The sequence below is a fragment of the Tupaia chinensis genome, unplaced genomic scaffold (genome assembly GCF_000334495.1).
Source record: "Tupaia chinensis unplaced genomic scaffold, TupChi_1.0 Scaffold000539_1, whole genome shotgun sequence".
NCBI lineage: Eukaryota > Metazoa > Chordata > Mammalia > Scandentia > Tupaiidae > Tupaia > Tupaia belangeri.
Window position 1 is genome coordinate 634,325 of NW_006160052.1, and position 23,799 is coordinate 658,123.

The window sequence follows — 23,799 nt, forward strand, 5'->3', positions numbered from 1 at the left end:
AGGTCCAGGACCCGAACCGCCGTCGGCTACATGGGAGTCCAGAGACATAGCCATTATGCTAACTGTTGGTCCCCCCAAGAAGGGAGGTCTTTAAGCGGTGATTAGGGCCCAGCCTCAATTGTGTAAGTAGTAGCATGCCACATAGGAGGATCCCAGACCAATCTAAACAGGTCAGGCATGGTGGCACATGCTTTTAATCCCAGTCAACCGGGAGGCTGAGGAAGAGGATCACAGTGGTGAGACCCTGTGAAAAATGCCTCTTTTTTCTTTTTCTCTCTTTCCCCCTCTTCCTGCTCTTATACTCTCTTTCTCATAAAAGAAAGTAAAATAAAAAGAAGTGATTGTGTCACCAGGGCTCCTCCCAGTAACTGGGAGTAAGTGCCGTTATGAAGAGGCTTGATGGAAGAAGGTGGCCCCTTTGCCATTTCTGCCTTCTGCAAAGTGAGGACGCATATTCCTCCTCTCCAGAAGACACAGTGAAAAGCCCCTCACCAGAACCAGAGGCCACTACCTTGACCTTGGGCTTCCTGGCCTACAGAACTGTGAGACATAAATGTCTGTTCTTTATAAATGACTCAGTCTGATATTTGATATATCAGCACAAATGTACTAAGATAGTAGCATCCTGAGAAAATGAGGTTCTGCATTGTATGTCCGATGAACGCCTCTGTCTTTCTCTTGTATCTTTGCCACACTTTTTACTCCTCAGCCAGTTGCTGCTTAAAAGCAGTGTGTCAGGGAACTTACCGCCTACTGAGAGAAGTCATTCCAGTGTTAAACAAACCTAAGTACTTATTATTTTCTAGCACTGAATTCAGACCTTCCTCCTGATCATGTCTATTCTTATTTGACTTTGCATGGCTGTGGAAAACTCATAAAGTACTTCATTTAACAGTTCTTCAGATACTCGGGCCTGCAGTCACTTCCACCATTCGCTTTTGTTCTCCAGCCTAAACTCGCGTTCTTTTATTCTTGTTAGTCTCTCATCTCAGTTAACATCTTCTAGCTTCCGGGCACCACAGTTTGTACCGAATAGGACAGCACCAGGGCCGTGGTTTGTGGCACTTCAATAGAAACCCAAGCAAATAAGCAACACAGTTTTTCAATCGGTGCTGACTCTGCTTGACAAGACAGGCCCTCTAGTTTAGCGACTTTAATTTAGTTGTTTAAAACTGAAGTTGTTGTTTCCCTCTGTGTGTTGCCTGGTTAATTACCAATTTACTAATGATTGACTAAATCTCTTAGGTGAAATCAAGAGGTTTTGTCCTTTTTTTTTGGAGATATTTTCACTGTAGGGCGCGTGTGCTCGCCAGACAGACAGAGAGAGACATAGAGACAGAAAGTGAGAAATCACCCCCCAGGGGGGATGGTCACGCCGCAATCCCTTCTCCTCCATAAACTCGCGTTCTTTTATTCTTGTTAGTCTCTCATCTCAGTTAACATCTTCTAGCTTCCGGGCACCACAGTTTGTACCGAATAGGACAGCACCAGGGCCGTGGTTTGTGGCACTTCAATAGAAACCCAAGCAAATAAGCAACACAGTTTTTCAATCGGTGCTGACTCTGCTTGACAAGACAGGCCCTCTAGTTTAGCGACTTTAATTTAGTTGTTTAAAACTGAAGTTGTTGTTTCCCTCTGTGTGTTGCCTGGTTAATTACCAATTTACTAATGATTGACTAAATCTCTTAGGTGAAATCAAGAGGTTTTGTCCTTTTTTTTTGGAGATATTTTCACTGTAGGGCGCGTGTGCTCGCCAGACAGACAGAGAGAGACATAGAGACAGAAAGTGAGAAATCACCCCCCAGGGGGGATGGTCACGCCGCAATCCCTTCTCCTCCATTCTCCTCTCGGGATCTTGGGCACGCACACACACGCGCCCGGCGTGAGTTTTAAGCCACCAGGTCCGGGACACAAACTGCGGTCGACTACGTGGGAGTCCAGCGACATAGCCATTACACTAACTGCTGGTTCCCAGGTTTTGTCTTTTTTAAGAGTCAGCTCTTAGCTAAAGAACAGAGTCTTACCAGATAGGAATTAAACAAAAACAAGCTTTACAAGGTTCTCCTATCTCCTTGAGACCCATTAAGGGAGCAGGGGCGGTTTTTACCTTGGGAAACAGTAAGGAGGCAGAGAGTTAAGCACCATGTTTGTGCCCTACAGTCTTTGAGGAGCGTTGGATCAGCTGTTCCAAGTTAGGGGTAGAACAGCAATTTTTTCCACGTAACAACAGGTGTAATAACAATGGCACAAACTAGAGGGCACATCACATTACATCAGACTGGTCCAAAGAGAAGGCTCCATCCTTTCTTTTTTAGCTAGATGTATTCATGGTTCTCACTGAGGGTGGCTAATACGTTATTACACTGTTCATGCTAAGTAACATACCAGCCCTCTTTGTTAGATCACTGAAAACCAACCACAAGTACATTCAAACAGATGTGCTTAAATTCAAAATGGTGGACTAAAGCATAGACGAATCATTTTGCATATTATCTAAGGCCTACAAACTTGAACTAATTTAGGGCCATTCTGGTATCTAAAATGCAGACAGTCTCATATACAAGGAGAGACGGTCTCCCTATAATGTAGTGTTTCCTTAGAGGACTCAAGTTCCTCGAGAGCATATTTCAGAAAAACCAAAAAAGAACAGTGTTTTAATAAGTAATTACCATTTAACTCTGGCCTATAGGAGACCATTACAGTATTATGTAGCCAAACTCTTACCAACAGTTCTTACCAACTCTTACCAACGCCATTTGTCATAGTATTCCTATAGGAAATTATGTTTAATCTTATAATAAGAAAATTCAGCATTAACCAGTGAGGTAGATGACAATAATTTATAGTCCAGTGACCAAAATGCTGTAATAGAAATATATATATATTTTTTGAGAGGTTTTTCGCTATAGGGCGCGTGCTCTCGCCAGACAGACAGAGAGAGACAGAGAGACAGAAAGCGAGAAATCACCCCCCAGGGGGGATGGTCACGCCGCGATCCCTTCTCCTCCATTCTCCTCTCGGGATCTTGGGCACACACGCACACGTGCCCAGCGTGAGTTTTAAGCCACCCGGTCCGGGACGTGAACTGCGGTCGACTACATGGGAGTCCAGTGACATAGCCATTACACTAACTGCTGGTTCCCAATAGAAATATATTTTGTGATGGGAAGGGCCAAGATCAATTTTTATTTATTTATTTATTTTTTAGGTTTTGTCATAAGACACATGACTTCCCAGAGAGAGACAAAGAGAGGGAAACAGAAATCACCCTCAAGAAGGATGGCCACATTGTAATACCTTGTCCTTCATTTTCCTCTTGGGATTTTGGACATGCATGCACATGTGCCCAGCCTCATTTTCAAGCTGCCAGGTCCAGAACTTGAACTATGGTCATGTGGGACTCCAGTGCCTTAACTATCATGCCACCTGCTGGCTCCAATTTTAAGGAAGCAGAATCACATTATTGTTTTTTGTTTGTCTATGTCTTGATTTTTCCCCTCAATTGACACATTACTTAAATAGGGAGAACTGACTTATAATTTCAACATAAATTGATTAAAATTAACATTGTACATCTTTTTTTTTTTCTTAAAAAGGCAGTCAAATTTGACTTAGGAAGCTCTTTTAGAAACAAAATAGAAAGCCAAAGGGGAATGTACCAATTAGATCTCAACATTGTGGGTTTACAATTCAGCCATCATCCGCTCTTCAATCAAGAACAAGTGTTATGTGCCAGGCTGCTTCAGCTTTATGAATGTTTTCAGGACAGGAAGCAACAGAATTTACCTCAGCTGCTTTATGAGAAGGTGAGAATGACTTTGTAGTATTTATAGAGTGGAACATTTAATATTGAAAGAAAAATTCTTAGTACTGAGCAAGTTACCATAGAACACTATCTCTAGCAATTTAAACTATTTAACTGATTAAAACAATGGTTTGATTTCAGCTTTTCTGAAAAGAAATTGTAGGGAGAGACCAAGGCAACTGAATGTCTGCTCTAAACCCCACCTTCCAGACTCCAAAACTCAGAAAGAAGCTATTTATATCCAAGGTGTGTCCTGCCGTGTTCAGGGACCAGGGCAACTGAATCTCTGCTCTAAACCCTATCTTCTGGACCCCAAAACTCAGACAGTTGCAGAAACCTTCTTCAACCAATTAGCCAAAAGTGAATACACCATCAAATGACTAAAATTCAGAGAAGAAAGAGTGCAGAGTGAGCAGAAGGGAGATGTATGGAGCTTCAGAGAGAAGCTGGCTCGTATCTTCCCACATGCCGCTGAACTCTCAGTTGAAACCCTGCAGTTCAGCTCAGGTATTCCCTAGAAACTCTGAGGCCTTTGTAATATCCAGTTCCAAAGTCAAAAGTGCAGGTTGCTTGGTGAGCATCAGGGAAATGGAACTGCAGAGAGATTGCAGATCACCTCCTCCCTCACATCCCTGAATGCTCAGAATTAACTCCAAGAAATTAGGAAGAAATGTATAATACATCGGATGGCCAGAAACCAGAGACACAAGAGATATGAGAAACCAAGAAAACATCTCTTCCCCGCGGGAAAAAAACAGCCCTTCATCATCCATGACATTTCAGTGGAACTCATGAAAATGTCCAATAGAGAATTCAGAATATTCATAGTGACAAAACTAAATAAAGCAAAAGAGATGAGAGAAAATGAACTTCAGAAGGTGCAAGAGAAAAGAGACAATGAGTTCCAGGAAGTGAGGAAGTTATTTCATGGTTTGAAAGAAGAAATACACACTATAAAAAAGAATCAAATGGAGCTGTTAGAGATGAAGACTGTAAGAAAGGAAATCAAAACCTCCCTTGAAAGTATTAAAAACAGATTAGAGCATGCAGAAGATCAAATCTTGGGGGTTGAAGACAAAACTTCTGACCTAGGAAAAAATCACCAAAAAGACAAAAAAAAAAAAAAAAAAACCACACACACACACACACACACACAATTTAGCATAATATACCAGAAATGCTAGATACCATTAAGCACCCAAATAGCTGGATAATCGGTATCCCAGAAGGTGAAGAAACTGATAAGGACATTGAATTATTCCATGAGATCCTGGAAGAAAACTTTCCAAACCTAGAGAGGTGTTTAAATATCCAGACCCAAGAAGTACAAAGGACCCCTAATAGAATCAACCCAAGAAAATCTTCTCCAAGGCACATCATAGCCAGATGGGCCAAATCCACAGACAGACAAAATACTAAAATTGGCCAGAGAGAAATGTCAGGTTACTTATAAAGGTTATCCTATCAGGCTAACATCAGACCTCTCATTGGAAACAATGTGAGGAAGGAAAGAATGGGAAAACATACAAAGTATTAAATAAGGGACCAGCAGTTAGTGTAATGGCTATGTCGCTGGACTCCCATGTAGTCGACCAGGTTTGCGTCCCGGACCCGGCGGCTTAAAACTCACGCCAGGCACGAATGCGCCCAAGATCCCAAGAGGAGAATGGAGGAGAAGGGATTGCGGCATGGCCATCCCCCCGAGGGGTGATTTCTTGCTTTCTGTTTCTCTGACTCTGTCTGGCTGGCGAAAACACGCACCCTATAGCAAAAACCTCTCCAAAAAAAAAAGTATTAAATGAAAAACAAATTCAACCAGGAATACTATACCCAGCAAGATTATCCTTTATATGGGAAGAAAAGACAAGAACATTCTCAGATAAACAAAACCTGAAAGAACTTACCAACACCAAACCTGCTCTTCAAGAAGTTCTGAAGGGAGTGTTTTAGTAGGAAAACTAAAGACAGACAGGCAGAAATAAGAGAACAAAAAGCAACCAAGAAAATGACCAAATTAATGATAGAGACAAGCCCAGAAATATCAAGAATAACATTGAATGTTAACTTCCAGGATTTAAACAGAAAGATCAAACCACAATAACACTGCAAATTAAACAGAAAAGAGATTAGTTACATGAGACTGAACTGGTAAAATAGAATTTTATGACTTTTGACAAAAACATTGCTGGTTTTCTTTAATGCTTTGTTTTCTAGATTTAAGGATTTTGCTTTCTTTTCAGTTGCTGGTAGGTTCAGCAATTTCTTCAAATGTTTGTTTGTTTTAAATTGAAACATAAACTTTTCTCCCTTCCTCACCCCTGTGTAATTAGAAAATATTTGGGAGTATTCTTATTTATAGCTGAATGGTTATTTGCATAAGTTCAATAAAACCTGTAGCCTAGCACCAGAAATTGGAAATACTATTGCCAGGGCTTTGACTGGAATGTCATATCTGAATATATGACCAGAAAGCTATGGAACTAAAGTAGATCTCAAGAAAGCCAACAGAAGCTCTTGGAAAGATGGCCTGGCACCATGAACAGCTCTGCCTGGAAGAGAGGATTAGAAAAGCCACAGGAAAGAATTCGTACCATACAATAACCTAGACTTTTCCAGCCCAGCTTTGTAGTCAGTAGAGATTGCAAAAGAGCAACCACAACCAAAGGATTAACTCGAGGAAGACTCTGAAGGAAGAAAAAGAGACCAATCTTAGCTGGCAGATGGTAAACCACAGAATTCTCGGTAGGCAGGGCTGAGTAGAGAATGTTCATATGTGAACAGTGTGCTGGGTGTTTGCTTTTCAACAGTTTGAGTAGTTGACATGAATTTTTTTTTCAAAAATATTTTAAATCATACTGTATATATTTATATATATTATAGAGCCATAAATAAAATTATGACATATTTTTAAAGTTATCTCTACACTCCAGTTTTTCTCATTTTGAAAGTTGTTTATTAATTGTCACGAACTATGGAGTATGAGCAAACGTTTTTGATATGTAAAGTAAGTGTTTGTGGGAAAATGTAAAATAAATAAATAAGAAAAGAAATTGTAGGAATCAACTGGCAGGGGAAAGGGCTTCAAACATGTCCTGCAGGATGTTTTACCAAATAGGAGTGGTGTAATAGTCAGTGGTGTTCTTGGTCCTATAACTCCAGAATAGTATTTAAATAATTACTACTTAAAAGAGCCATGTGCCTATTTTAAGTCTTGAGCTGAAGTATTTTTTATAAAAGTCTTAATGATTTTGAATATCATCTCAACTGTGAAGGGTATTGGTCTGAGGATAACTAATCCAGATAGTCATCTGATGACATCATAAAGAGTCTATGAAATCTGAACTCAGAAGAGTACCCACTGACTATTATTTATTTATTTATTTACTTTTTGGAGAGGTTTTTGCTATAGGGCATGTGCGCTCACCGGAAAGACAGAGAGAGACAGAGGGACAGAAAGTGAGAAATCACCCACCAGGGGGGGTGGTCACGCCTCAATCCCTTCTCCTCCATTCTCCTCTCGGGATCTTGGGCACACATGCACACACGCCTGGCATGAGTTTAAGCCACCGGGTCCGGGACTTGAACCGCGGTCAACTACATGGGAGTTCAGTGACATAGCCATTACGCTAACTGCTGGTCCCCACCACTGAGAATTTTTAGAAACCTGTATCTTTTACTTAAACTCTTCTGGGTTTTCAATATGTGAACTTTCCTTAGCGAGTTTTCTCTCAGAAAAAGTCTTTTGATAGATCTCATTCAACTAATAAATATCTCTGAAATGGAATACCTAGTAAGGTATTTAATGAAACATTCAATCCTGATGTAGTTACCAAGACATCTCAATAAACGACATTAATTGTACCTTAACAAATACTGCTTTTTAAAGCACAAGTGCAAAACCCACAGGACTTTATGTAATTGATTGGAGATTTTCATGTAGCAATTGTGTGGGTGAGGAACACTATGAATTAATAACATCAGAATACATAACAAGTGTTGATTATTCTAACTACGATATGGCCGTCGTTTCTATGGATGGAGGAACCAACTCTGAAACTACGATGTTAGTCATTAAAAAAGTGCTTTGAGTCACAGATTTCTGCTTTATAGGATCTTTTCCCCTACAAGTCAATGTAATGTTAAAATCTGACTGAACAATAATAATTCTGTTTTATTAGAGTACTACCTATTAATGTATTGAGTCATCAGAAAAGTCATGACACGTTTGCACAGAAAAATACGTTGTGGGACCAGCAGTTAGTGTAATGGCTATATCGCTGGACTCCCGCGTAGTCGACCGTGGTTCGCGTACCGGACCCGGTGGCTTAAAACTCACGCCGGGCGCGTGTGCGTGTGTGCCCAAGATCCCGAGAGGAGTATGGAGGAGAAAGGATTGTGGCGTGACCATCCCCCCTGGGGGGTGATTTCTCGCTTTCTGTCTCTCTATCTCTCTCTGGCGAGCGCACGCACCCTATAGCAAAAACTTCTCAAAAAAAAAAAAAGTTGTGGTTTTTCTTGTGACCCAGTATATAGTATATAGACTCTAGATTTAATTTTTCATGTAGTAATGCATGGCTCTCTATGTAAAATAAAAGCCTTTCACAATATTTCCGTATTATTATTAATCATTAGGAGCCAAAGGTAATTTCTTAGTTCATTTTACTTTTCTTCAAGTTATTATCTTTTTGTTAAAGAATTGTTTAATTTAACCTTTTAAATTTATTTTAATTTGACCAGAGAGCGACAGAGTAAGAGAAAGAGAGAAGGGAAAGTGAGGAAACGAGCTGCCTTTTAAATTTATTTTAATTTGACCAGAGAGCGACAGAGTGAGAGAAAGAGAGAGGGAAAGTGAGGAAGTGAGCTGCCAGTCTGGGACTTGAACCATGGTCGGTTATGTGGGAGTCCAGTGCCCTTAACCACCATGTCACCTGCTGGCCCCTACATTTATTATCTTATATGAATATGTATCAGTATTTTCTTCAATTTTCCAGTGAATTGTAAAAGTAGAAACTTGGTAGACCATGTGTTATCATTTTCTTTTGGAAGTGGAGAAGAGCAGTAGATGTGGAGAGAAGACAGAGCATTGCAGAGCGCATCCTTTGGCCTCCTCCCAAAACACTGACTTGTTTAAACAGAAATGTATCGATCCACTTAGCTCCTCGGTGTGAAATATATGACTCTTCACTGTTCTCAGACCAATTCAGAGTAGTGGGAGACTCACTGACATTCAAGGAATTCTTAAGCAAGAACGTGCTCCTTTGTATGCTACGAACCCTGTTTAAACACGAGCGACATTGCAGATGGGGCAAGAGAGCGGGAGGGATGGCTGCTTCGTCCAAGGCCCGCTGGGCACACGCCATGTGCCACAGTGTCTCTCCCTCGACTCCCAGCAGGTTTCCACTGGAACTAAATCATGTGATCGTCCCTACACCAGTCACTGGCAGGAAGAAGGAGATTGCTCTAAAGAGCTGCACTGATAGGAGTTGATCTTGAAACACAGGGAAGGTGACTGAGCAATTGAACAAAATTGGAATTCTGCAGCCAAGAAAAATGATCCTTCAGGGGCAGCCCTTAGTGTTGACAGACCGAAATCATAAAGATATCTTTCTAAGTATCATTTTTATCTGTCCATGTCAGAATGGTAATGTGCCAATGTCATGAGAGGGCTTGGGTAAGGTGTATCTGACGAGATAGCATAGGAACGAATCCAATCATGTTTATGAGCCACAAGATTAGTTGGTGATGTGTAAGTATATTAAGGATGTGTGTGTGTACTTATGTGTGTATGCATGCATGCACCTGTGTGTGTGTGTGTGTGTGTTTGTGTGTGTGTGTGTGTATGTGTGTGTGTGTAGGCGTAATTTCTAGCCTTTTATTCCATCTAGAATTTACATCTGTGTTTTGGGTGAGCCTGGGCTTCAACTCAATTCTTTCCCGCAGAGGGTTAGCCTATTACTCAACATCACCATTTCCCTATTGATTAAAAATAATGTCTTTCAGGGACCAGCAGTTAGCGTAATGGCTATGTCGCTGGACTCCCACGTAATCTACCGTGGTTCGAGTCCCAACAACAACAAAAATAATGTCTTTTCCCAAACCAGCTACTCATACATGTACAAGTTTGTGTAGGGACTGCCTGGCCCCCTGAAATATTGGTCTAGTCCTGCCCTACTTTTGTTACCCTAATTATTAAACTACAATGCATGACGGACGAATACCACCTCACTACTGTCATTTTCTAGAATGTTTTTCAGTACTCTTGCAGATTTTATCTTTCGTACAGACCTCAGAATTAACTCATCACCTTCTATTTTAAAAATCCCATTACCATTGTATTGCTTACATTATATTTTGGAAAAAAAATTGTATGTGTATAAAAATTGGGTTTCCTCAACCAGGAATATAAAACATCGTCCTATTTGTTTAGCTCTTCTCTTATGCGTTCCAGTGCAAGTTTGTATCCGTTGTCTGTAGTCTTCACGTTCCCATGAACTGCCCCTACGCATATTTTAGGGTATGGTTTCCTCCAGTCTCGTGTCTTTATGGGTATCGCTCTGTTTTATACCTTCTGCAATATGTCCTGTTCGCTTTGATTTTTTACTTTGTTATGTCGTTATGCACTGACTCTTCCATGGAGAGCTGTAGACGGTCCTCAGCACGTATGCATGACTAGAGAGGGTGCCACGCGGTATCTTTTCTGTGACCGTGGGGTTTGAGTGGATGAACATAAGGCAGATGCTCGTGTTCAGTCTGCCTTCTTTATGCCGGGCGATGAACCGACGGCCTATGTTCAGCATGTGATGTTTATTGCTAGGCTTTCCTCAGTTCTGCTCCACCCTGTTTGCGTCAGCTGTGTTTCAGAAGACGAAACAATGAAACACAGAAGAGCGGCAGGCTTTGCTTCCGCTGCACATTTCCAGATAGACTAATGAATGGCAGTAATGGTAACACGTGGGCAGATACACTGACGAGCTCTTCTCTTTGTTACAGCTGAAGGCACTGACAGACACCGCCAGACTAGCAAGTGAAAATGCAGAGGTAAACCAGATGACCAGGAACTGTTTGCAAGACTATTATTGGCAGATAAGGTAGGTTTTGAGCCATTCGTATATGCACCCAGCATGTATAAGTACCTCCTTTAGACCGAGTACTACACTGGCTATGGAGGATACAAAATAAGAAATGCACAGGACCTCTACCCCTTAGGGGGTTGCAGAAATGGTTCAGATCTTCCCTTGAGACCCATGTTTATGTAAAAACTATTTAACAGGGGCCAGCAGGTGGCGTGGTGGTTAAGGTTTTGGACTTCCACATGGCCAACTGCGGTTTGAGTCCCAGACCTGGCAGCTAGCTTTCCCTTTCTCTCTCTCTTGCTCTGTCTCTCTCTGGTGAGCACATGTGCCCTATGGCAAAATTTAAAAAAAATTAATAACAAAACTAAATAAATAATTCTTTAAAAAATATTTCACAGAAGTGTCATACGAAAACTGTTGTAGTTTTAATAACCATTGATTTTTTGTTTGTTTGTTTGATTGGTTTTTGTTTTTTGGTTTTATTTGGAGAGGTTTTTGCTATAGGACACATGTGCTCACCAGAAAGACAGAGAGAGACAGAAAGTGAGAAATCACCCCCTAGGGAGGATGCCCATGCCGCAATCCCTTCTCCATTCTTCCCTCGGGATCTTGGGCATGCACGCACACGTGCCTGGCATGAATTTAAGCCACCGGGTCCGGGGCTCGAACCACGGTCGACTACATGGGAGTCCAGTGACATACCATTATGCCATTTGCAGGTCCCAATAGCCATTGATTTTTAATACTTTTTTTAGAGGTAGTTTTGCTATAGAGCACATGTACTCACCAGAGAGAAAGAGAGAGACAGAGAAAGAAAGTGAGAAATTATTCCCTGGGAGAATAGCCACACCACAATCCCTTCTTCTCCATCCTCCTTCTGGGATTTTGGGCACATATGCCCATAAACCCAGCATGAGTTGCAAGCCACTGAGTCCTGGACTCAAACCAAACTCAGCCCTATGGAGTCCAGCACCTTAACCAGTATGCCACTTGCTGGCCCTGCCACTGATTTTTAAAAAACATGTTGAAGAATTACTGAATAATACTTTAAAATTTTACATAGATATATTAATCACAACTGTATATATTTGAGAATTAGTACACATTTACATATATGATTGATTTAGCCTAAACACAATACTTCATGAGTATATGGATTTAAGAACCTCTGTGTAAATATAGCTACAAGTTTGGAACCACTGGATTTAATAAAATTTTTAAAGTTTATTTATTACCATCATGAGGGTGTTGGGGAGAGAGAAAAGATACAGGCACCTTCAATGGCTTCTTCACACCACTAACCTTCCCCCAGGCCCTGCAGCCAGCCAGGACCATGGGTGCACCAGCAGGTATGCCCAGTGTGTTTAGGAAGACCCTGGTCATGAACCCGCAGTCTTCCCGTAGGGCCTCTTGCAGCATCCCTCCTGCCTGTGCCATCATGGCCCAGTCAGGAACCTTTGGCTTTAGACTAGTTGGGAAGGGAAGTTATGAAAATATGAAATAACTGAAAAAATATTTCCAAACAAAACATAAGCATGTGCCAAGCAATCTCTAAGATCGGGGAGATCACCAGAAGGTACTTACTGAGTAGAAAGTCCAACTGTGAACAAAGATATACGTTATTTATACGTAATTGATAGGTATAAGTTATTTATACGTTATCGATAGGTACAGAAATTCCCTGACTCCTTGCCCATTGACCTGATGTGGTTCTGTAAACTTTTAGTTGCTACAGGTAACAATTGATTTAAGTCATATTAATTTCCTTGAGTAGCCCATTTAAAAGCAGACAGTATTACTTGAAAAGGTTGACATATGCCTTACACAAGGCCTGGGCCATGGGACTACTCAATAAATATTAGTTCAATGAATGAATTAAAGCCATCAGCAATTGGGACAGGCAGTTGGTGTAATGGCTATGTCGCTGGACTCCTATGTAGTCAACTCCTATGTAGTCCTGAACCCGGTGGCTTAAACTCTCATCGGGCACATGTTTGGTGTAATGCCCAAGATCCTGAAAGAATGGAGGAGAAGGGATTGTGGCATGGCCATTCCCCCTGGAGGGTGATTTCTCACTTTCTGTCTCTCTGTCTCTCTCTGTCTTTCTGGCGAGTGCACATGCCCTATAGCAAAAGTCTCTCCAAAAAAAAAAAAAAAAAACAAAAAAAACAAAAAAAGAAGCCATCAGCTGTTATCAAACAGTAAACTAATGCTATTGACGATGTTAGCTGAAATCAAACATAGAACAGTAACACAGAATAAGTAAACTTTGATGCAGGAAAAAGAGAAAAAGGCTTTAGGTGGGGTCCAGCATTGGTGGGTGAGGGCACTATACTGTGTGTGTGTGGAGAAGGGGGTGTCCGGAAAGGTAATTGCTTTTATCGAAGCAGGAAAAATACAGTGTAATCGATTTCCATTCAGGAGACTGTCGGGGTGGCATTGAAATGCTAACCGTAGTTCAGTAGCTTTAGGAGACTTCTAAGGTGGAGGAGAATCTGACTCCTGCCCACCTCCCCAGCCTCATGTTAGGGCCTTGAACTTTATGGTCCAGTTTCTAAATGGGCTGTGCTAATGCTGCTGTATTTTTGTTTTTATGCCATTTCTTTCTAGAATGTTCTTTCATCCTTTTCTTAGTTGACTTACACGTTTTATTTCAATTTCATGTCACTCTCTCAGGGAGACTCTTATTTGCTCATTAGTTTAAATTAAAATTTCTTTCTTTAGATACTCACAAAACATGCTGTATTTCTCTTTTAGGAATACTCATTACCTTTGTACGTACTTGTTCTGTATTATTTGCGCTAGGATATTAGTTACCACTGCTCGGAACAGTTCCTGTCACATAATAGATATCTATTATGCATTTACCTTTGAAGTCTTTACTGACTGTTGATACCACTCTCTCACACGTGCCCAGGCTCTGGCTTGTGTGGCCTCTGTCATGACACCTACAACATTTTAGTGTGATGTTTTGCATGTCTGGTAGTTTCTTGAACTCTGAGAGCATTTTTGTTTTGTTTTTGTTTTCTTTTCTTTTCTTTTTTTGGAGAAGTTTTTTGCTGTAGGGTGCATGCACTTGCCAGACAGACAGAGAGAGACAGAGAGACAGAAAGTGAGAAATCACCCCCCAGGGGGGATGGCCACTCTGCCATCCCTTCTCCTCCATTCTCCTCTCGGGATCTTGGGCACGCACGCACACGCGCCCGGCGTGAGTTTAAGCCACCGGGTCCGGGACGCGAACCGCGGTGAACTACGTGGGAGTCCAGCGACATAGCCATTACGCTAACTGCTGGTCACTTGTTTTGTTTTGTTTTGGAGAGGTTTTTGCTATAGGGTGTGTGCACTCACCAGAAAGACAGAGAGAGACAGAGAGACAGAAAGCGAGAAATCACCTCCCGGGGGCGGGGGAGATGGCGATGCTGCAATCCCTTCTCCTCCATTCTCTCAGGATCTTGGGCACGCATGCACACGTGCCCAGCGTAAGTTTAAGTCACCAGGTTTGGGACTTAAACCGCGGTTGACTACATGAGAGTTCAGCGACATAGCCATTACGCCAACTGCTGGTCCCAGCATTTTTAATTTTACATCTCTTTATCTGCCCTGGACCAGCACAATGCCATATAATAAGCACCAAATAACATTTGCTGAACAAGTGGATTGCAAACAGGCTTTTATTTTTAGGAATACTGAATACCAGATTAAGGTATGCCCCTAATGAAAACCACCTAGAACATCTGATGGAGTACCAGAGTCACCTTCATGTACATGTGGCTGAGATGGCAAGAGGAAAGAGAATCTGCAGAAGTCAAAAGCAAAGTGAAAGAAAAAAACCCTTTTCCCTAGAAAATTGGGGAACGATAAAGCCAGCTTTTACTCTGAGGCTATTTGCTAAATACTAGTAACCTTGAGCTTCATTCAGATGGTTTAAAGGCAGAAGAGAAAGCCACATTCAACAGAACTGGAAACATCTAATGAGAAAACACTGTATGACGGGTGTTAAATGTCAGAAAAGGAGAGTGGGAAAGGGCTGACGAACTTGTCTCTGCCTTGATTCTAGGCAGAAGGGGGAAATTCTCTTTTTTTGAGAGTTTTGTGCTTTAAGGTACATGTACTTGCCGGAGAGAGAAAGAAAGAGAGAGAGACAGAGACAGTGAGAGGGAACGAGAACCACCCCCAGGGAGGATGGCCGCCCTGCAGTCCCTTCTCCATTCTCCTCCTGGTCTCTTGGGCATGCACACACATGTGCCTGGCGTGATTTTGACCTGGTCCGGGACTCAAAACATGGCTGGCCATGTGGGAGTCCAGTGATGTAAATTGTCTGCCATCTGCTGGTCCTGGAAAACTCTCTTTAAAAATCCACAGTCGTGGGCCTGCAGGTGGTATGGGGAGTAAGGTGCTGGATCCCACGTGGCCGACTGCACAGGTTGAATCCCGGGCCTAGCAGATGAAGAACATGCTGGGCGCATGTGTGCGTGCATACTCAAAAATTCCTAGAGGAGAGAGGATGTCAGCATAGCCATCACTCTTGAGGGATAGTTTCTCCCTTCCCCCTCTGTCTCTCTCAGGAAAGCACACATGCCCTATGACAAAACTCTAAAAAGAAGAAAAAAGTAACAGTCACAGTCAGCCTTCATTCATGTTTATGTCCTGAATATATAGTACGTGTGTGCTCTAAAAGCTCAGATTTAAAATTTAACTTAAAATAGTGCTAGAAGGGTAGTGACACCAGAGATTTAGCAAAACAAAGACTCTGTGGAGAATGGTTCACAGATGTGAACGTAACTAAGAACCATCAGCACACACAAAAAGTCGTAACCTGTTTTCCTGTCACATGCAAGGACACCATGAGCAAGAGCCAGCAGAAATAATAGAAAATGCCTACAAGTAAAATGAATGAAATGATCAAAACCAGAAAATACTATAACTTTGTTGAATGCAATTAAAAATAAGAGGCAAGCTTGAAAATATGGTATACTAACAATAGATAGTAAATTACTGAGTAATTTGGGGGGGTGTTTATAAAGAGAATTTGTAAAAATGAAAAATATGCCATTAAAATTAAAAATTCAATAGAAGAAAGAGAATTTTGGGAAAATGGCAGAGGTGGAAGCCCCAAGAATTCATCTTTCCACCCGGACAACTGCGTTGGCAGAATGTGTCAGATATAACTATTTGGAACTCTGCAGTTGGTTGAAAGCTTGTGACATCCAGGAGAGGGTTTCGATGGTTAATTCTGTCTAGTTTCGGCCCTTAGCACAAGAGTGCTACTTAAACCCACCTCTCAGCCCCAGGCAGGCAACTGTGGTATGGAGTCCCGGACCGGGTGGTTTAAACTCAACGCCGGGCACGTGTGCGTGCGTGCCCAAGATCCCAAGAGGAGAATGGAGGAGAAGGGGTTGTGGTGTGGCCATCCCCGCTGGGCGGTGATTTCTCTCTCTCTGTCCCATGAGGGCATGCTCCCTATGGTGAAAACTGGCTCCCAATACAGACTTGCACATCGTTTTCAGGGTGTAGAGTGGGCAAAATGGACTCGTTCTCTAAATCTCGGGGATCTGTGCTGTGATCTCTGACGCTTCTGATCACAGAGGTGTGAAGGGGGAGGCCCTCGTTTTCGCATCTCCCATGTTATTGCAAGCCCCCCGCTCTCAAGCTATCGGGACTTAAAGGGCTGGCACCCTCATTCCCTACCTTCTCATTTTTCTCTTTCCCCTTTTTGGCAGCCAGATGGTAAAGACTAATAAGACATTCCAAAGCAAGTGAGTACATGGGAAGAATTGGGCAGTGACAACGCACGCCTGCACAAAGGCACGGGCTCAGAAAAAATCTGAGAACTTTACGTTTATACCTCACGTTGACCCTTGGTACAAAAATCATAAATAAATAAATAAATAAATAAATAAACAAATAAATAAATAACAAAGACAACAAACCTTGGGGAAGGGAACAATCTGATTTCCACAGTTACCTCTGATGCCTGGAAATGGAAGGACTTTCAGGAGTGGGCTCTGCTTTTTTGCCCTTCTGCCTTCCACCGCGTGATGGCAGTAAAGAAGGCCCTTGCAAGATACCAGGCTCTGGGCTTGGACTTCTGGCCTCCAGAACTGTGCAAAAATAAGTTTCTGCTCATTGTTCTGTCATAACACAGAGCAGACGGACACACAAAGCCAGTTCCCAAAGGACGAACCCTGTGTGGCTGCACTTACATGGAACTACCTACAGGAGTCGTGTTCATAAAGACAGAAGGCAGAATGGTAGCTGCCAGGGTCCAGGGAGAGAGGACTGGGGAAGTGCTGTTTCATGGGTGTTGAGTTTCTTTGGAGACCTGAAAACATTTCTGAAGATGGATGGTGGTGATGGTGGCGCAGCAGGATAGTTGTACTACTGCCTGGAGCTGTATACTTAACACATGATTAAAATGATATATTTTGTTTTATCACGTAAAAATGAATGGAATTTTAAAAAGCAATTAGAGAAAAAAATGTCAGATTACCCTCAAAGGAACGATGACTTCTTAATATCAACATTGGAAGCCAGAAAACAGTGGAAATACATTTTCAATTTGCTGAAGGAAAGTAACTCTCATTCCAGAAAAAAACTTCCCAGTAAAAATACATTTAAAAATTAAGGCAAGGGGGACCAGCGAATGGCGTAGCAGTTACACTGCTGATCTCCCACATAGTTGACCGCAGTTCAAGTTCCAGACCCGGCCACTTAAAACTCATGCCAGGCACGTGTGTGTGCATGCCCCAAATCCCAAAAGAATGGCGGAGAAGGGACTGCTACATGGCCATGCTCCCTGGGGAGTGATTTCTCACTTACTGTCTTTGTCTCTCTGGTGAGCACTTGTGCTCTATAGCAAAATAATTCTCTTAAAAAAAAAAAAAATTAAGGCAGGGAACCAGCAGATGGCATACCGGTTACATTGCTGGACTCCCACATAGTTGACCGTAGTTTGACTCCCAGACCTGGTGGCTTAAACCTCACACTGGGCGCATGTGCTTGCATGCTCAAGATTCTAAGAGCATGGGGGAGGATTGCAGTGTGACCGTTCCCCCTGGGGGATAATTTCTTGTTTTCTGTCTTTCTGTTTCTCTCTGCCATTTCTCTGGCAAGCACATGTGCCTTATAGCAAATATCTCTCTCTTAAAAGAAAAATTAAGGCAAAATAGAGGCATTTTCCCACCAGACAAACAAAATACCAGTAGAACTAGCCTCCAGCAGACAGTTTGAGTCCTGGACCCTGTGACTTAAAACTCACGCCAGGCATGTGTGTATGCTGCCCAAGATCCCAAGAGGAGAATGGAGGAGAAGGGATTGCGGCATGGCCATCCCCCCAGGGGGTGATTTCTCACTTTCTGTATCTCTGTCTCTCTGGTGAGCGCACGCGTCCTATAGCAAAAATACAGATGAGAGAGAGACAGAGAAAAGATATGGCTTCCAAATCAATAGAAAAAAGAAAATGGAATAATACTCAACCGATCCAGTCACAGAGGTGCGGGTGCATTGCTGGAAGCCATGTGGGAAGGTCCCAGGTTCACGTCCTGGGTCTACCCGAAGGTGCTGGGTGCTTCCACGGGGACACGCTTGGTCCTGTCTGAGTGTAGGACCGGCGTGATGATCTCAGCATGAAGATCCTATCAAGAGTGCCTCTCTCTCTTTCAGAAATGAGTGAGTAACCTTAAAAAACACTCAGCTAATCCAAAAGAAGGCAGTAAGGAAGAGAAAGAAAAACATTGAGTAGGTGAAACAAGTGGAAAGTATAAAAGGTGGCAGAGTTAAATGTTTATTTATTTATTTAGAATTTTTTTTCCCCCTTAGGGAGTGTGAACTCATTGGAAAGAGCGAGAGACAGAGAAAGTGAGAGAGAAAGTGAGAAATCACCCCCAGGAGGGATGGCCATGCTGCAATCTCTTCTCCATTCTCTTCCCGGAATCTTGGGCAGGCACATACACACATGCTCCTGGTGTGAGTCTCAAGCCATCTGGTCTGGAACTTGAACTGCGGTCAGCCATGGAGGAGTCCAGCAACCTGATTGCTACACCATCTGCTGGCCCCAAATTAAACCTAAATATGAATGAATCTAATAGGTTAAGTGCCCCATTTTTGTCTACATTGACAGACTAGATTTAAAAAACAAATTAAGAATTATTTTATTTAACTTTATTTATTCAATTTATATTTGGTTAGAGAGGGACAGAATGAGAGAGACAGAGAAAGCGAGAAAGCAAGCCACCAGTCCAGGACTTGAACCACAGTTGGTCATGTGGGAGTCCCGAGTCCCCAAACATCACACCACCTGCCAGCCCCTGGATGGAAATTTAAAAATCAAAATCTAGGACCAGCAGGTGGCATAATGGCTACGTCACTGAACTCCCATGTAGTCGACCGCAGTTCAAGTCCTGGACCCGGTGGCTTAAACTCACGCCAGGCACATGTGCATGCGTGCCCAAGATCCCGAGAGGAGAATGGAGGAGAAGGGATTGCGTGTGGCCATCCCCTCCGGGGGGTGATTTCTCGCTTTCTGTCTCTCAGTCTTTCTATGTCTGGTGAGCACTTGCGCCCTATAGCAAAAACCTCTCAAAAAAAAAATCTAAAAATTAAATCTAATGATATAATATTTACAAAAGACCTATATGAAACATAAAGATATGGGTGTAAGAGAATAAAAGTGGAAAAATAGTATGCAAACACTATCAGAGTAAAACTGGTACAGCTATATTAGTATAAAATGAATCTTTAAGGCTAACAGTTTTATTAGTGATAAAGAGGGCCACATAATGATATGGTTTAACTCACACACATTCAAATGCATACATTTCTTTCTTTCTTCCTTCCTTCCTTTCTTTTTTTTTTTGCGGAGGTTTTTGCTATAGGGCGCATGCACTCTCCAGAAAGACAGAGAGACAGAAAGCGAGAAATCACCCCCGCAGGGGGGATGGTTATACTGAAATCCTCCTCCATTCTCCTCTCGGGATCTTGGGCATGCACACTCGCCCAGCCTGAGTTTAAGTCACTGGGTTCGGGACTTGAACCGCGGTTGACTACTTGGGAGTCCAGTGACATAGATGTATGTATAGATTAATATATTTGAATATATGCATACACCTTTATACACATGTCTATATGTATATAATAATACAGCTTCAAAATACGTAAAGCAAAAATTGACAGAAATACAGGGGGAAGTAGCAGATACACACAAACATATTGGGTGGTTTTGTTTGTTTTCTGCTATAGGGTATGTGTGCCCACCAGAGAGAGACAGAGGGAGAGAAAGTGGAAAATCACCCTGCATGGGGGATGGCCATGCTGCAGTCCCTTCTCCGTTCTCCCCAGGATCTGGGGCACACACACCTGTGATGTTTTTCAGTCCCCCCAAGTCTAGGACTTGAAATGTACCATTGGCCATGTGGGATCCAGCCACCTTAACCACCATTCCTCTGGCTGGCCCCATATTGGGCAATTTCAACACACTCTGTCAGTAATTGTTACAAGTAGACCAAAAGAAATCGGCAACCTGCAGGTGGTGTGATAGTTAAGGCGCTGGACACTCTTACATGGCCAACCATGGTTTGTATCACAGACCTGGTGGCTTGCTTTCTCACTTTCTCTCTCTCTCTCGCTCAGGTCAAATTAAAATAAAATAAAATAAATCAATGAATAAATAAAATAAATAATCCTTTAAAAAATCACAGTAAGGATATAGAGGATTTGAACAAAGTGATTAATGAACTTGATTGATGTATTTATAGAATACCACACCTAATAGTTGTAAAATCCCACTCTTCAAGAATACATGGAACATTTACAGAAGTCGACCTTACATTATCTCAATAAATCTCAAAGTCTCAATATATTCAAAGGATTTACATCAGTCACTGCAGAAACCTGCTATGAAAATATAGCTAGGAAATCTCATGTTTAGACACTAAGAAATAAACATTTAAATAATCTCTTTGCCAAATAAATCATATTGGTAATTAGGAGGTATTTGGATTTACTGTAATAAATTACTGTACATAAACATTTCTGAGCTAAAATAGTTCTTAAAGGAATATTTGTTGATTTAAATACATAGAGAAAAAGAAAGGTGAAAATTAATGGTATAAGCATCCTTCTTAAGAAGTTAGGACAGGGCCAGCAAGTGGTGTAGTGGTTAAGGCACTGGGCTTCCATGTGGCCAGTGGTGGTTCTAGTCCTGGACCCAGCAGCTTGAAACATGCCGGGTGTGTGTGCATGTGTGCCCCAAATCCCCAGGAGAGAATGGAGAAGAGATTGTGGTGTGGCCACTCCCCAGAGAGTGATTTCTCACTTTCTCTCTCTGTCTCTCTGTCGAATGCATGGGCCCTATAGCAAAAAAAAAAAAAAAGAAAAAAAAAACTCTCAAAAAAGAAAGAAGTTAGAATAAAGAATAGGAGGAATGAACTGATAAAGAACAGAAATGAATAATGGAATAGTAGAGCAAATTCAACAAATGCAAAAGTTTGATAAAAATGGATAAAATCTGGTAAGGGTGATCAAGGAAGAAAAAAGCAAAGTGGTACAAATATATAATATCGGGAAAGAGAAAGAGGCATCTCTACAGATGCCGAGTGTTTAACACGAGGCCGAAGAAGGTGGACGTTCACATGGAAAGGACAAGTCTATACAGAGTAGGAATAACCAGGGCATGTCTATGAAGTGCAAGAAAAATCAGAAAGAAAAAAAAAAAAGTAGTTCAGTAATTGTTAAATAAGTCAAACGAGTAATTCGAAACCTTGTGCAGAGAAAGTACCAGGCTCAAAGTTGGATAGACCCTTCAGAGCAGGGCGGTCCCCAGAACAGCAGCAGCAGCCTCACCCTCACCTCACTGAGGAACCTGTTAGAGCTGTCGATGGTTAGGTCTGCCACAGCTAGGAACAGAAACCTGGAAACCTGCTGTCTACACTAACACGCCCTCCAGGTAATGCTGATGCAGAGGGAGAGCCCCAGAGCTAGAATAGAACATTGAACATGGTGGGGATCTTCAAGGAAGACAGCACCAGGGAAGTGATTCGAACTGAGCTTTGAAAGGTATGTTTTCTATCCATGTGCACTTTTGCTACATACGAATCGTTCCCAGCACTTCCTTAGAGTGACTCAATCTATGGTGTGGAGCTGCCACCCTCCTTTCCTATCAAGATCTTGAAATCTTGACATCCTAAATCTGAGCCACTTCCACACGGCTTTGGAACCGCCTGGATCTAACTTACTGGGGGCAAAACAGAAGTTGTGGAAGTATCAAACTCCTGAAGCGAGTAAAAGCACTGGAAGAGGGCAGCCACCACCTGGTTTGCGCTTTTCTCTGGTAAATGGTGATGACCAACCAGAAATAAACTAATAGTGAAGGACCAATCAGAAAGGGTAGATGGTGAGCAGAAATTTCAAAATGTGAGGGCTGGGACCAGCAGTTAGCGCAATGGCTATGTGGCTGGACTCCCACGTAGTCGACCGTGGTTCGTGTCCCGGACCCAGTGGCTTAAACTCACGCCGGGCACATGTGCGTGCGTGCCCAAGATCCCGAGAGGAGAATGGAGGGGAAGGGATTGCGGCGTGACCATCCCCCTTAGGGGGGTGATTTCTCACTTTCTGTCTCTCTGTCTCTCTCTGTCTGTCTGTCGAGCGCACACGCCCTATAGCAAAAGCCTCTCAAGAAAAAAAAAAAAATGAGAGGGCTTCCTGTCGCCTTTCTTTCATGTTCCTTTCATCCACTCTCCTCCCTTCGCCACTTCAGGATCCTGCAGAGCTCTGACGAAGATATTTCCTTTCTGAGCAGCATTTTCATTTTAGCAGGGCACTTCTGGATAATGGGAAACCTTTAAGTCATAAAGGAGTTTCTAATGTGGCAGTTCAGTGGGTAAAACCAAGTAAGAAGAAGATAGGGGGTTCAGACTTGGGTAAAATGAAAACAAACAAACGTGGGAAAGAATTCAAAAGAGTGTAATACATTTTTACTAAATGATCATTCTAGTCCACTGACATACCTTTGACCTATCATTACTGTTGTAGTAATACAAAACAGCTGTATGACTTAGAAAGGGAGAAGGACCTTTCCCTGCTACGAAGTATATTGCGGACCTGGAAACAGATTAAAGCCCTTCGGCAGCGGCAGGAGTTTACGAGCACCCCAATAAAGTTACAGTTTCAGAGGTAAGCGGCTGCTCTGCTTGTTCTTATAGGTCTCGGGAAGAGCCCATAAATAACGGGGAATTCACAGTAACTGGGAAGAAATCCAGAAGCCGGATGACTGTTTTATGTAGTCAACAAATTTATTTTGAATATATAAACAGTTCTTACAACTTAAGACACCCAACTAAAAAATGGGCAAAGTATCTGAACAGACATCTCACTAAAGAAGGTATAAAGATCGCAAATGAACACATGGAAGACTGTTCAGCATCATGCTATCTCTAGAGAAGTGCAAATGAAAACCACAAGGAAGCACGACTGTACACCTATCAGAAGGGCTAGAATCCAAAACTAAAAAGAAAAAGAAAACAGTCACCAGCACTGGCAAGGAGGCTGAGCAACAGAGATGTTGATTCCCTGCCGTGGGGAATGCAAAATGGTACGGCCACCTTGGAAACACGTGGCACTGTTTTTTGTCTTTTGCCATAAGGCACGTGCGCTCACCAGAGAAACAGAGAGAGCGTGAAATCGCTCCCCAGGGGGCATGGCCACACCGCAATCCCTCTGCCATTCTCCTGGAGGGATTTTGGGCATGCACACACACGCGCCTGGCATGAGTTTCAAGCTGCCGGATCCAGGATTCAAACCATGTCAGCCACATGGGAGTTCAGTGACATAAATCTTACACCATCTGCTGCTGGTCCTTATATTCTTTTAAACTTAAAGATTACTCTATGAATTTTAAGTACATAAAGTACAAATTTTACATGCACA

At 42.3% G+C, this 23,799-nt stretch overlaps 1 protein-coding gene across 5 annotated transcripts in view; it reads left to right on the forward strand.

The window, feature by feature from the left end:
* Positions 1-23,799, forward strand: part of CC2D2B (coiled-coil and C2 domain containing 2B) — a 141,351-nt gene that overhangs the window by 26,601 nt on the left and 90,951 nt on the right. For 3 of the 5 annotated variants that reach the window (XM_006157315.1, XM_014591193.1, XM_014591190.1), the window contains 3 exons: positions 3,597-3,806; positions 10,796-10,893; positions 22,906-23,046. In XM_006157315.1, the coding sequence (XP_006157377.1) occupies positions 3,597-3,806; positions 10,796-10,893; positions 22,906-23,046 (449 nt within the window). The remainder of the gene's footprint in view (positions 1-3,596; positions 3,807-10,795; positions 10,894-22,905; positions 23,047-23,799) is intronic. The other 2 variants (XM_014591191.1, XM_014591192.1) reach the window with 2 other exon arrangements.